We start from the raw sequence: 13852 nt of genomic DNA on the forward strand, positions 1-13852 counted from the left end.
CCATATAAGTGCGTGGAAGGATGCCCCCCATGAGGACCCTCCAACCACTATTCCCAAATAAAACTACTAACCCGTTCTTGGGCACAGAATCTGTTTTGAGCGAGCCCAGCCTTAGGAAAGGTCCCTATGGTGACTACTTCAAACCCTACAACAGGCCAGACGCCTCCACTCAACCCAGCCAGGACTCTAAGCCTCCAAATTTCCTGAAAGTCACAGAATCATTGCTAGCTCCGCATGGCCCAAAGGGATAGGGAATAGGACACCTGGTTCCAGCCCCAGTAAGCCCCTTCCCTCCTCTCCTCGCGTCCCCATCGTCAAGTGAGCTGCAAGTTGAAGCAGCAAGTAGGGATTGCCCAGTCTGTGTCAGACATGGAAACTGGGCACAGTGCAGGTGGAGCCTTGCTCAAGGTCACACAGCAAAGCTGGGAGAACATTGAACCCCTGCTCTTACTCCCGCAAGGGAGCTGCCTGCTGTCCCGTGTGTGTGATGTATCTGTGAGTGTGAAGAAAGACCCTTCCCTGCTGGGGATAGTGGCCAGTAGAGGGTGAGGCTGGGGAAGAAGAAAGTGCCCAGGTCCTTTCTCCAGCCAACACCCTATCCGGCCAGCATCCTCATCGGCTCCTCTCATTCAGCCATTCCCTGGGCCCAGCAGAACAGACTCCCCCGGGCAGTCCCTACTAGTCACAGTCTCTCTCTGGGGCCCAGGGCCTCTGGGGATTTGGGGCTTCACCCACAATAGTCTGAAGGCCTTTCCATCCACATAGCAGGCATCAAGATTTCCAAATATAGGGACTAATGTGACTGTCCAAAACACTGCCAGAGGCTTGGGTCCAGAGGAGCACACAGCAGGTGCTCAATAACTACATTAAATGCAATAGTGAGGGATCCAAGCCCCTCAGACTGAACAGCTAGAGCTACAGAGTCACAAAACAGTCCCCATCTATGAAAATCCTGACTCTTTACACTCCGTGGATAGTGAAAAGCAGTGGCCCTCAGCCTCTGAACACCTCTGAACAATAAAGGCAGAACATTTATTCCAGGTCCCCACCCAGAAGAACACTATACTTCCCACATTGGCGGGCTGAGAACAAACCTCCTGTCCCCTACCAGCCCGATCTGGTTCCGAGCAGTGTTCTGGGACCCAGAGCCTGGCTGTGTGTGCACGATGTGCAGGGAGCATGTGTGCATATGTGTGAACAGCACACACCTAGGTGGGTACGCACTACATGTGTGTATGTGTCTGCTCCAGTGTCCTGTCTGTACCCAGGCAGGCTGGGTCGCAAAAAGAGGTACCTGCTGCTGCAGGAGACTCAGCCAAGAAATACGGTAAAAGTTGAGGCTGAGGGCAAATGTTGGACAACCATACTTCCCACGTCCCCCTCCTGCCACCCTTCCCCCACCTACACACACCCAAGATTATTTTCATCCTGGGGAGCTCAACTTCGAGAAACTCCCCTTTGGGAGGAAAGGGCAAGAGTCGCTGAGCCTCCCCAACTCAAACCCGTGGGATACATCCTCCCTCTGGCCTCAGCCCCAGCCCCTGCTCCTATAGTCACAGGCACCCAGTGAGGCTGTGCCAGATCCCAAGGAGCTGTGCTTTCTCCCAGCTCCCAGAGCTGGGGGCCTGGGGCTGACACTCAGGGAGTGAGAGGCAGGCCTGTTTCCACCCTGTACCCACCGCATCCCTGCAGTCCTCACCAAAGAACTCAGCCTGAGGCTGTGGATCTCCTGATGAGGAGCCAGGGTGAGGGATGGAAGGCAGTGCTTGCAGAACATCCCAGATCCTCAGCCTGCACAGTCCCAAGCAGAGACTCCCAGGAGAGATGGGGAGTGCAACAGGCCCTGGGGTGAGGTGCTGGGTCTGGAGTGTAGGGCAGTGCTTCTCCCCCAGGTGCTGTCCTACCCAGCGCTGCTCCCATCTGGGAGCTGGTCCGCAGGTGAGGAGCAGAGGGCAGCATGGGGTCCAGCTCTGGCCAGAGGAACAGGTCAGGGTCGCACCCTACCACCCCATCTGCCGTCTATTTGCTCAAGACTGCAGTCTCAGAGCCGGCTAACAATTGCTGAGCAAAATCCTTCAACAAACTTCACTGAAGTAGGAGGGGATCATTCTGAAGGGTAGGAGGGGAACTTCTTTGCCTGCACCCATGGAGGCCCCAGTGGCGCTGCAGCTTAGCTACCACCGTACCAGGGAGAGACTTGAAGGCAGAAGGCTTCCGGGACTGCCGGCCCAGGGTTGACAAACGGCAGGCACCTGGCCTAGGCCAGGTGTCTGCAGCTCTGGGAAGCCAATGCAGAGGCCGCAGATCGCTGCAAACCTGCCCTGAAGGTGGCAGAAGCCAACCCCCTGGCTGCCAAGGCTTGGGCCTGGCTGATTTGGCCGGACTGGCGCAAAACAAGGGGAGAGGGCCCCACAGGAGAGGCTGTGGGCCTGGCGGGGCTCTTGGGGTCTCCTGCTGCACTCGCCAGAGGCCTGGAGCCAACAGAAACGTTTCGTCTGATTAGAAGCCATCAGTTCTATCCCAATCCCGGAAAATTGACTGCGGTGCAGAGGGGGAGGCCTGAGAAGCAGCCTTGGAGGACAGGGTCCAAGCTAATTAGCAGGCAGCATCCGGGGGCCCATTAGAACGCAGGCTGCTGTCACTCAGCCGGGCTCAGGTCCCGGGAGAAGAGGCCGAGGAAGGAGGGGCCGGCGGCCCCTAGACGAGGACGCCTCTGGGAGCTGCCGGAACGGGCCCCGGGCTCTGCCCCCGCCCTGGCGCTGGCTCGGAGGCGCCCGCTCGGTGCGATCCTGCTCCGAGAACATTCTCTCATCCTGGGCTGTTCTCGCCAGGGGCTGGGGACTTCGAGGCGGCCCAGACAGGAGTCGATTCTGAACAAAACAAGTCATTTGGGGCTTGAGGTGGGCACGAGCCGCGCGGGACTTGGAGGCCAGATGCGTTTCTTTTGTGCGGCCGAGGGAGAAGTCGGTGCGTCAACGGAGAAGGAGGGAGCGGCGCGGCGAGGCCGCGGGGGGGAGGGGGCGGGGAGGCGGCGGGAAGGTGGCTGCGGAGGGGGAGGGCACGGGCGAGGGAGGGCGGGCGGCTCGGGGCTGGATTCCGCCCGCGCTCCCTCGCTCGCTGGCTCCCTCCCTCCCCAGCCCCCTCCCACCCAGGCCCACCCCACCCACCACCCCTGGCGCAGGGACTGCTGGAACCTGGCGGTGCGCACTGTCGCTTTAAGACAGCCTCTGCCGGCGCCGTCCGGAGCCTTAGAAACCGGCCCCGGATCGGGAGCCGGAGCCGGGGCCGGGCGGGCGGCTGAGGCCCGAGCGGCGGGAGCGCAGCGCGGAACGCGAAGCCGGGTATCCGGTCGCGAGAAACCGCTGCCGCTGCCGCCCGCCTGGCCCCGCAGCCCCGGGCAGTCCATGGGGCGGGCGCGGCGTCGTTCCGGGCGTGGGCAGCCCTGGGGGGCAGCCGCTTAGGCGCTGTGCTCTTGTCCCCGCAGGTCGCAGCCAGGGCGGCCGGGCGCGTCCGGCCCCGGCCCCTGGAGCGCCCGCCGCGGTCCCCGCCTCCATGGACGCCTTCAAGGGGGGCATGAGCCTGGAGCGGCTGCCGGAGGGACTCCGGCCGCCGCCGCCGCCGCACGACATGGGGCCTGCCTTCCACCTGGCGCGCGCCGCCGACCCCCGCGAGCCGCTCGAGAACTCTGCCAGCGAGTCGTCCGACACGGAGCTGCCAGGTAAGCGCTGCTCCCCGCGAGGCGCGCACGGAGCCGAGCCGGGCGCACGGAGCGGGGAGCAGGGCCTGGCCCCCGCGCCGCGCCGTCAGTCTCCCTCTACGCTCCAGGGGCGTCACGACCATTTCTTTCCCCGTTCTCGATCTGGGGTGGGGGGGTGTACGCGGAAATTTACACGCTTTATAAATCGAAATTCAGTGCTTTACTTCTACCCGGTCCCCACGCGCCAAGAGACCGGCAGATGCTCGAACCTACAACGGGAGGGAAGGTCGAACTGACAGCCCCTCTGGATCCGCAGCAAACAGAACGGGGAAAAAATTCGGTTTGCGCAACTGGGTGCCCATGGGCCTCTCAGACCGCAGGAGAGGAGTCCCTCGAGACTGGAATGGGGCGGCGGGCGACAGAAAGTGCCCAGAGAGACAGAGATGGGACAGACACCCCGACAGGCAGTGGGCGACGATCGAGAGGGAGAAATCGAAGAGAATGGGTGGCGGGAAAAGTCAGAAAAACACACTGGGAGGCGGGGGGTGGGGGGGGGGACAACTTCAAGTAAATAGAAGACACAGGACAGCGAGGGCGAGCGGGCCGAGGGGCTCGGCCCGGCTCGGAGTAGGACCCCCTTATCGAGGGAGCCGGGCCCCACGTGGGCCGCGGGACGCGGCAGCCGCCAGGCCGCCCAGCCAGGGCCCCGACTCGGCTCGGGCAAGTCTCCCTCCGCGCTGCCTTTTTGTCCGAGCTCAAGCTTTTTACCCCCCCGGGCTGGCCGCGAGCTGGGCCGGCGGGTGGGCGGTGCGGGCAGTGGCGCTACTAATCCTCGGCCGGTCCCGGCCTCCAGGGTCTCCTTTTGGCTCCCGGGCTCGGCGTCCTAACTCGGCGCTGCCGCAGAGCTCTCTGCTTCCCGGGCCGTGGGCGCCTCTGCTGTGTTCGTTTCTTAATCCACCGCTGAGTGTTTCTCTACACGTTTTTAATCTCTATTTATTTCTGTTTTGCATCCCTAAGTGACTTTCTCTGAGAGGTTCTGTTTGCTTGACTTAAAAACAATCAACGCTGGATTGTACTTTTGTTTTCAAAAGTTTTAAGCGTGGCCTTTGGTTGGTTTTTACTTTTAAAATCCAGAGAAATATAAAGTTATAGATTGCTTTTTAAAACCAAATCTTTGTGGATATATTTAACATTTTGACCGTATTTTTCAATATAGAAAGAATCACTACACTAGGCATATTTCTCTGGAATTTAAAATAGCTACATGCAACATTATTCTTGGGGAGATTTTTAAAAGTCAATCCAAAATGGCGCGTTTCTACAGGATTTTTTCAAAATCCATTTGCAGTGGTGTTATTTTGGTAATTTCAGTTACCTAACTATAGTGTTGTATTTTCCTGGGATTTAAAAATTATCTCTAGAAGGGGATTATTGGGAAGGGGTTAAAAAATCTATCTACAACAGTACAGTAAGTTGGTGGTGGTGGTTTTTTTTTAATCTCAGAGAAATAAATGCCTGTGTCTGCCTGGAGTTTATACACATGCAGCACTGTATTTAGTTAAGGGTGTGTTTGCATGGAGGTATTTGGCTTCTTAATTTGCATTTGCCCTGTGTCCCTATCTGCCTATTTTTAAGAGTTTGTGACCCTTTCTATGGTGTTAGGCACAGAATTGAGTTTATCTGGGCTTCTGTGTTTTGTTTTCATTTTTTTGTTGTTCGTTTGTTTCAACGTGTCTATGATTGAATATATTTTGTGTAGCTTGAAAGAGAGAGAGACTAGAGCCCCAGGTCACCTAGACAGAGTCTGTCGGTCTGGGCTGCTGCCTGAGGGATTTTCTGGGCCTTGGGACTTGAGGCCTGGAGCTAAGGCCGAGAACACAGCTGTGTTGTGCCTGCCCAGTGTGGCTCCCACACAGCCCTGGGGAGAAGAAAGTGCAGGGGCTGCAGGCCACAGCCTGGTTCGTGCTCCATGGACACACTACCTTTGGGCTAGAAAGATGTGATCCTAGTTCAGGAAAGCAGAGACCCCCAGATTTAGACGCCCAAGAGCCCTCAAATTGTCATATATTTGCGGGTGACATAAGCAGTAAGGCTTAAGCCTGAGCCCAGCCACAAGAGCAGGCCCAGCCCGGCAGGAACCTAGGCCTGTGCCTCTCATTCCCGGGCTCTTCTCTGGGGCACGGCTGACCAAAGGTGACTACCGACGATCAGGCGCCCAGAGGGCTCTTTCCAATAGGGACAATCCTAGGGCCCCTGGCGGGAGGGAGGGCCGCCAGCGCTGATGGCAGGCGCTTCGGTGGAGCCGGGACGGGGTGCAAAAGGGCAGAAGCCCAAGGTGACCGGGGCCTGTCCTGCCCGATTCAGAGAAGGAGCGCAGCGGGGAAGTCAAGGGGCCGGAGGACAGCGGTGCAGGAGGCACAGGCTGCGGTGGTGCGGAAGACCCGGCCAAGAAAAAGAAGCAGCGGCGGCAGCGCACGCACTTCACAAGCCAGCAGTTGCAAGAGCTGGAGGCCACGTTCCAGAGGAACCGCTACCCCGACATGAGCATGCGGGAGGAGATCGCTGTGTGGACCAACCTCACCGAGCCTCGCGTGAGGGTGAGCGCAGGGTGCGCGTCTGAGGGGACCTGCGAGAAGGGCTGCTGGCTACCTCTGCCGCGGTCCTAAGTCCTCGAAAGCTTTAAACCCGCGCTCAGACTTTGTCTCTTTGGCACCACTCAGACCTGCTCCCTCCCTCCACCGGAGAGGATTCCACTTTAGGCCCCCGCTGCTGCTAAGCCCGTTGGTGATTAGTGACCCTGGCTGCTGCCCGCCTGGAGTCCTACCTGACCCTCGGGCTCTCCTGCAGCCTCACCCCAAGATCCGTGGCCCCAAGGGACATTCCCCTGCCCTGCAGGGCCCAGGGCCCAGGGCCCTCTGGGATGTTACTACCCTACACTGCGCAGAGGGTTCCCCGCCGATGAGGACCTCCGGAGCTGCTGGCGCCTTCCCCTGAAAACGAAAGGGAAAGGCAGATCTTGCCTGGCAACCTGGGAGAGGCCTGAAGGGTACCTATGCTTGGGGGTCTCAACACTTCCTGGGGCGGTGATCCCAACCACAGCCTGCTTCTCCTGAATCTCAGTATAGTCCCCACCTGACTCCTCTCCAGTCATTCAGCCAGTGCCGAGCTCGACCCTTTCCCTCATGCCCTTTCCTGTAGGGCTGGGGTCAGGTGAAGGAGGAGCAGCTCTGGTGCCAGAGTGACCCTCAGGCTGGGTCCCTTTGGAGATGTAAGATCTCTGACCCATGACCACATGATGTCTGCACACTCCCTCTCCTCACCCTTTGGTTCCCAGTAAAAGCAAGAGATTCGATGTTCTCTTGCCAGAGCAGCAAGAGAATCATTTCTTCTGTGGGTGTGCAAATATTTAATCAGATATTGTGAGCAAGTCCCAAGCCAGCCCAGAGTGCTACCTGGCCTACTGACTCCCTCCTATAACCCAAGTTCTCACCCCTCCCATCAGGCTAGCCAGCCCGGTGGGACTCGAGTGAAGACAGCACTCAGTAATCCTGAACTCACTAATCCTGCCTGGGTTTATGGTGGCAGGAGTGGTGTGGGGGTGGAATCAGGCAATGTCAGTGTGGGGGATTGGAAAAGGCTGAGATGCAGGGGACCCACAGCCTAGCTCAGGAAACTCAGCCCAGGGTTGGAGGAGGGCTGAGGAGGGTAGAGGTCATACAGTGGGAGGATAGGTGAGGATGGGCAAGTACCACGAGTTGGGAAAGAAGAGGTTCTTACTAAATTGTGGGAGAAAGTGGAGGGGATATTAGAGAGAAACTAGTGAGAAGTGAACAGAAATTAAATATTTGCAGAGAAACATATTTGGCATATATTTAGGCGGCAGGAGAGAAACATTTAAGGGAGGGCAAAAGGATCAAACATGTGAGGAAAATAAAGAATTGACTATTTAAGAAACAGTAATGGTCAGATATTTGGAAAGACGGGGAAGAAACTTAAATATTTGAGGAAGAATCAAAAGGATCAAAAATGAGGGATAACGGAGAAAATGGACTGGGGGGGGGAATAGTTCAGATAGCAGGGTGGACCAAATGAAAATAAACGTTTGGAGGAGAAATGGGCATATCAAACATTCCCGATAAAGATGGAAACAGATTATCTGAGGAGTGAAAAATAGAATGAAGAATGAAGGGAGTCGGGAGATCTTATATTTCAGGGAAGAGAAATACCTTTTGTATTCGAGGGAGAAGAAAAAGAATGGAATATTTAGGAGACAGACCGGGACCCGTTTGGAGGAGAAGGCCGGAGATGGACCGGTTGAGAGAGGAAGAAAGCAAACGAATATTTGCTAAAACAAAAGAGGATCGCTCCGGATTAGGAAGAGAAAATAGATTTAACTCGGGGGGAGAGGATCTAGATCAGAAAAGGGGAAAGAGGAATGTTTTCTGGGGACAGGAAAGGAACCATTAAGGAGAGGCTGCAGGGGCGGAAATATCGGAGAAAAGAGACGAAATTCGGAGAGAAGGAACCCGGCGGAGGGCTGGGTGGGGGGGGGCGGTGGAGGGAGTGGAGGTGGAGGGGACTTCCCGCGCTCGGCAGCCCTGACCCTTCTCTTGCCCCCTCCCCCAGGTCTGGTTCAAGAACCGGCGAGCCAAGTGGCGGAAGCGCGAGCGTAACCAGCAGCTGGACCTGTGTAAGGGCGGCTACGTGCCGCAGTTCAGCGGCCTGGTGCAGCCCTACGAGGACGTGTACGCCGCCGGCTACTCCTACAACAACTGGGCCGCCAAGAGCCTGGCGCCAGCGCCGCTCTCCACCAAGAGCTTCACTTTCTTCAACTCCATGAGCCCGCTGTCGTCGCAGTCCATGTTCTCGGCGCCCAGCTCCATCTCCTCCATGACCATGCCGTCGAGCATGGGCCCGGGCGCCGTGCCCGGCATGCCCAACTCGGGCCTCAACAACATCAACAACCTCACCGGCTCCTCGCTTAACTCGGCCATGTCACCGGGCGCCTGCCCGTACGGCACGCCCGCCTCGCCCTACAGCGTCTACCGGGACACGTGCAACTCGAGCCTGGCCAGCCTGCGGCTCAAGTCCAAGCAGCACTCGTCGTTCGGCTACGGCGGGCTGCAGGGCCCGGCCTCGGGCCTCAATGCGTGCCAGTACAACAGCTGACCGCCCCCGCCAGGCCCCGCGGGCCCGCGGCCGGCACGGCGCCGGGGCGGGGGCGGCGCGGAGGACCTCGCCACGCCGCGGCCCCCGCGCCCGCGCAGCCCCCTCCTCCCCACCTCCCCACCTCCGGGCTGGTTGTGTGTTTGCTTTTCCGGACCCCACTCTGCCCTCCCAAACGAGACGAAACAAAACAAAAAGACGTCGGAGAAAAAGTGCTGCGAAAAAAAATGGATGAGTTGCAATTTCCCTCGGGATGGCGCGGGTGGTGTGTGTTGACTCCCTCGGGCCCCGGCGGGCCGTTGCGCGGAGGGGACGCGGCGCGGGAGGCGGGCGGTCCGAAGAGGACGCCCTCGTAGCCCGCGTTCCCGCCGCGCTGGACCCGGACTGAGTGGCCGCGCCTGCGGACTGGACGTGCGGAGCCCGGGCAGGCTGGCCCCGGCCCCGTACGAACCGAGGTGCCCCCTCCAAGCTGGCCCCGGCCGAGCGTACCTTAGCTCGATTCGGATCCGAGTTGGAGCGGCCGTTGGGTCGGGGATGACGGTGCCCAGCCTGGGATCGGGGACTCGCTGTGGAGCCGCACGCGGCCGCGGCGCGCCCGGAAGAGCCGTCGGCCGCCCAGAGCCCCGGAGTCCTCTTTTAAGGCTAAGGAGACGCAGCTGGCGGTGCGGACGTGGCAGGAGAACGGGGTGGGCTCGTCTCCGAGCACCCGGCCTCCGAGCTTCGCCGCAGGCCCAGGTCCTCCGCTCCGCTCCCGGGCTAGGAGGTGGCCCCCTTGGCCCGGCGAAGAGCCCCCTCCTCACCGCCCGCCGTGCAAGAGTCGAGCCGGGAGAGCTCGGGGCGCGGCCAGGGTCCCCGCGCCGCGCCCACTTTGCACACCCGCTCTCCGGCCCGCGCCCCTGTTTACAGCGTCCCTGTGTATGTCGGACTGACTGTATAGAATTATAAATCTGTCTATATCGACTTGTCCATGTACGTCTATTAAAACCATAGTACAAGCGTGCTAACCACTGCCGAGCCCCGACTGCTTCATTCCACTGGGTAGGGAGGCGGGTTAGAAAGGGAACGCCGCCACCGCGGGTCCTGAGGGTTAAAGAGAGGAGCCGAGGCAGCCGCCCTTCAGTGGAGAGGGAGGTGCCCTCTCTTCCCACCGCAATTCCCGACCTGCTCTGCCCGACTCCCGAGAGGGCGCCATTCGGCGCTCCGGGCTCCGAGTCCGCGCCCACCAGGCGCTCGCCCGCTGGGCCGCTCGGCCTCAGCGCTGTGCTCAGCCGTCCTAGCCAGCACCCCCACTTCCCCGGCTGCCGGGCTCTGCAGGCTCTTCCCAAGCAATGTCTGCGGGGACCCCCGAAGCCCTCAGGGTGCTCCGTGGCCCTTGTTCACCGGGGGAGTTGGGGTGAGGGCCACTGAGAGCCCCTTTGGTCCGGGAGTTGCCTTTCCTCCTGTGGGCCCAGTACCCCCACCTTGGAGCCCTGCCCTAACTGCTCCAGGCGGACTGAGGGTGCAGGATCAGCCGGTGTCTAGCCAGGGCCTCCCTCAGCCTTTCCCTCCTGAAATGACACTCAGGGGCATCCGGCAAAGCTGTGCTGGAGAAAGTGACCATCACACAGAATTAACTTCTCACTTCCCTTCCACCCCAACTTATTGGAAGGAGGCTGCGGGCACTTCCACCCTCCCCAGGCTTTGGAAACTACTGAACAAGACCAGCCTGTAAACTGCCTGTAAAATTCTGCTTCCCTTAAGTAAGTCACTTCCAATGGCAAAACAAAATGTTTGCAGCTGCAACGGGGGAGGAAGGAGGGGTTGGTATTCTGCTTTAGAATCACCTTGTGACTAGGATTGGTGCTGCCCTGGAGCTGGACCCAGGCAAGCCCTTGATGGGAGTGGGGCACAGCCACGGGCTTGATCGTGAGCTAATAGCTGGAGAGCCCTGTGCACACATTCGCAAACCAGATCAGCCCTGCCTCTGAGGTCAGGAGTGTTGTCCCTATCATACAGATGATGGAACCGAGACTTCATCATGTCATGCAACTGGGCCAAGATCACAGAGAGTCAATAGTCTTTAGATTCCAAAGTATCTTTCCTCTGGTCTTCCCACATTAAGATGAGGAGTGGAGGATGGCCCAGGATGATGCTGTAGGATTTGCATTGTGGGGTTCTGAGAAGGACAGGGCCAGATACACAGGCTAGAGGAGGGAGGTGGGTGGAGGGAAGGCTGGGGCAGGGGGCTGGAGCCAGACCACCCCTCCCCCAACGTCTCCAGTCCAGAGCTCTGACCCCTCATTCTCTGGAAACATAAACATAATCACATCTGGACTCAGAGTGCCTCCCCCAGCCTCACACATCTGCCAAGGCTAGGGGGCCCTGGTCTCTCTTGAGGGCAGAAGGCAGGAGAGACCTAGGAGATGGGACTGGAGGAAAAAGGGAGGCAGAGAGGCCTCTCCTGGAAGTCAGGCCCCGCCTCAGGTGACTCAGCCCACGAGGGGCTCTGGTAGAGACTCAGTGTGGCTTTGGGGCCACAGACCAAACAGCTGCAGATAGGCGGCAGGGCAGAAGCAATCCCAGAATGACCTCATCATCCAGCAAGAACCATGGCCAACAAGGTGAGTGTAAGATCCTGCGTCGGGCTCCCCCCAGCTCTCCTGTGGCTGCAGATAGTAGCCAGCCCTTCCCAGGTGCACCAGCTACAGAATCATCTCTGAAGGGAGGCTGAGAAATATATGGGATTCTGGAAGCCCAATCCTCTGAAAACAAAACAAAACAAAACAAAACAAAACAAAACAAAACAGAAGGTCCTAGTTCTGCTCTGCCTGAAGAAGATTGGGGAGGGGGTGTCATTCACTGATGCAACATTTACTGTGCTCCCGCTCTCGGTGCTAGGGATCGAGTGCTGGAAAACAGACAGTCCCTGCTCTCATGGACAAGTAAACAAAAATGTGTATAATTACAAACTGAGCTGAGTGCTTTTGAAGAAAGAGAACAGGGTGCTGTGAATAAGAAAAAAAAAATGAGAGTCCTGCTTTTAACAGGACGCTCTGTCTGGCAAGGCTGCTCTGGAGAGGTGGCTCTGTCTCTGTCTTAATGGGTAAGCGCTACCATTTATTGAGCCCGTTTGGGGTCCAGGGCCCAGGGCTAAGTGCACACTCCTCGCTGATTGGCCCTTTAACCTACACAACAACCCTATGAGGAAGAGTTCTCCTTATCCCATTTCTCTGATGAAGTCCCTGAGGTCAGGTCATTTGCCCAAGGTCCAGAGCAGGAGTGATGGAGTAGATCCAAGCCCAGTCAGTGCCCACTCTGCCTTCTGCATTGGACTACCTCATGCCAAGCACCGTGGGCAACATGGTGGGCAGAAGGCAGAGTTTGACCTTGAAGAGATAAGTGATTTCTACTGGCCACACAGGACTAACCCCAGGAAACAGAAAAGCAGATTTGGTCTCACTTGGTCCTGAAAGCCCCAAAGGGCAGCTGCAGGTTTAGAGAGGTTATGAATTAGAAACAGGAGGCAAGAGGCTGGTGCCCAGCACTTGTCTGCAGACACCCTGGGCCACCAAAGCCAAGTGCACAACCTCCAGAGTGCCTGGTCATTGAGGAACCGAGTTACCTCCCCTAGCTTTATGGCCCCAGCCAGGCTGCAGGCCTCCGCCTGAGCCACAGCATCCCCGAGTGCAGCTGGCAGAGTCATCTAGAAGGGTGAAGAAGTCACAGCTGGAAGGTCTGCCTCGAAGGGGGCACTGCCCAGGGAGTCCAGGCCCTGGAGGTGGCTCTGTGTTGTCCTTCGGCTCCACATGCCTGAGTCTGTTGCTCTCCTGTGAGATTGCAGCAGATAGCAGCAGGCCTCAATCACAGGAGAGCCAGCGTGGGAAATGAGAGGAAGGGTGGTTTATGCCCATGAAACTCCCCATCTCCTGGGCCAGTTTCTTGGCTCTGGCATCCATAGGAAGCTTCAGTGTGGTCTTTGAGAGCAAGGGTTTGAGTTCTGGCTCCACTACTGAGTTGCCTTGGACAAGAGACAATTAACGTCTGTGAGCCTGTTTCCTCTTCCATAAAAGGGAATAACAATCACTTCACACAGTTGTTTAAAGGATTAAAGGAGATAACACATAAGGCATTGGTTGTGGTGCTGGCATATAGTTATTACTGATGGTGTTGGTGATGTTGTTGTTAAAATGACACATCCGGCCTCTCCCCTTGAGGGCCCTGTTCCCCACTTTCCACATTAAAAACGCTTCTCTAAGTTTCTCAACAGGTCATTTCTGAAAGTGTCGTTTGGGGCCCAACTTGGTATTCCCTCCAGGTTTGCTGGGTGTTGTGAATGTGATTCATGACTGACTGTCCCGCTGAATGTCTTCCCCACTGCATCCCACCCTGGGACCCATCCTGGACTTGGACCCTCAGGAACCCAGCCCGGTGTCCTATGGCCAGGCCCTGGGAGGCCCAGAGGAACTGTGTCCAATCCCTGCCATCCACTGGTCCTGAGGAGAGGCACGTTGGCAGTCAGTACTCTGAGACACGAGCCGGGGGAGCAGAGGGGCCAGTCACCCCAGAATTCTCCTCTAAGGGCTCCCTGCATCATGGGATAAAGAGGCCCGGACACTTCTTTTTGTGTTCTGCTATCTTACTGACCACTAACGTCAGGCCCTTACGGAGTGCCAGGCCCATGATGCATTTTATAACAATTACAGTGCTCACTCCTCACAGGCAGGAAAGGCACCCTGCCCTTACACTGTTCGACCCTGAGGCTCAGAGGGAATCAATAGCTCACCTGCGATGGCACAGTTAATGAAGGACAGAGTTGGGACCTCACTTGGATCCTCTGACCCAGGTCCATGGTCGTATCTACTGCACACTACACTCTCTTGATATTTGTATTGGGCAGCGGCAGGGGGAGGGGCAGAGAGATAAACAATTATAATTCATGTAGATTCCTGACAAGAAGCTGAGCTCAGGGGTGCTCTGGGAGGGAGAAGGAAAAGGCCCCAGGCCCCAGGA

The 13852-nt window shown here is 57.8% G+C and overlaps 1 protein-coding gene across 1 annotated transcript; it reads left to right on the forward strand.

The window, feature by feature from the left end:
* Nucleotides 1–2845: 2845 nt before the first annotated feature.
* On the forward strand, nt 2846–9870 carry PITX1 (paired like homeodomain 1). The gene is made up of 4 exons (XM_019421949.2): nt 2846–2967; nt 3485–3718; nt 6062–6294; nt 8324–9870. Exons 1-4 carry the CDS (start codon nt 2934–2936, stop codon nt 8864–8866), a joined length of 1044 nt encoding a protein of 347 aa, XP_019277494.2. The 5' UTR covers nt 2846–2933; the 3' UTR covers nt 8867–9870.
* Nucleotides 9871–13852: the final 3982 nt, after the last annotated feature.

Source organism: Panthera pardus, unplaced genomic scaffold (assembly GCF_024362965.1).
Source record: "Panthera pardus isolate Hobbes unplaced genomic scaffold, ASM2436296v1 HiC_scaffold_2, whole genome shotgun sequence".
NCBI lineage: Eukaryota > Metazoa > Chordata > Mammalia > Carnivora > Felidae > Panthera > Panthera pardus.

Bases quoted from the DNA above. Each gene is read 5' to 3' on its own strand.
- PITX1 (XM_019421949.2), top strand. From the start codon at position 2,934: ATGCGTTTCTTTTGTGCGGCCGAGGGAGAAGTCG. The intron at 2,968-3,484 runs GTGCGTCAACGG...TTGTCCCCGCAG, and splicing joins TGCGGCCGAGGGAGAAGTCG to GTCGCAGCCAGGGCGGCCGG. The intron at 6,295-8,323 runs GTGAGCGCAGGG...CCCCTCCCCCAG, and splicing joins TCACCGAGCCTCGCGTGAGG to GTCTGGTTCAAGAACCGGCG.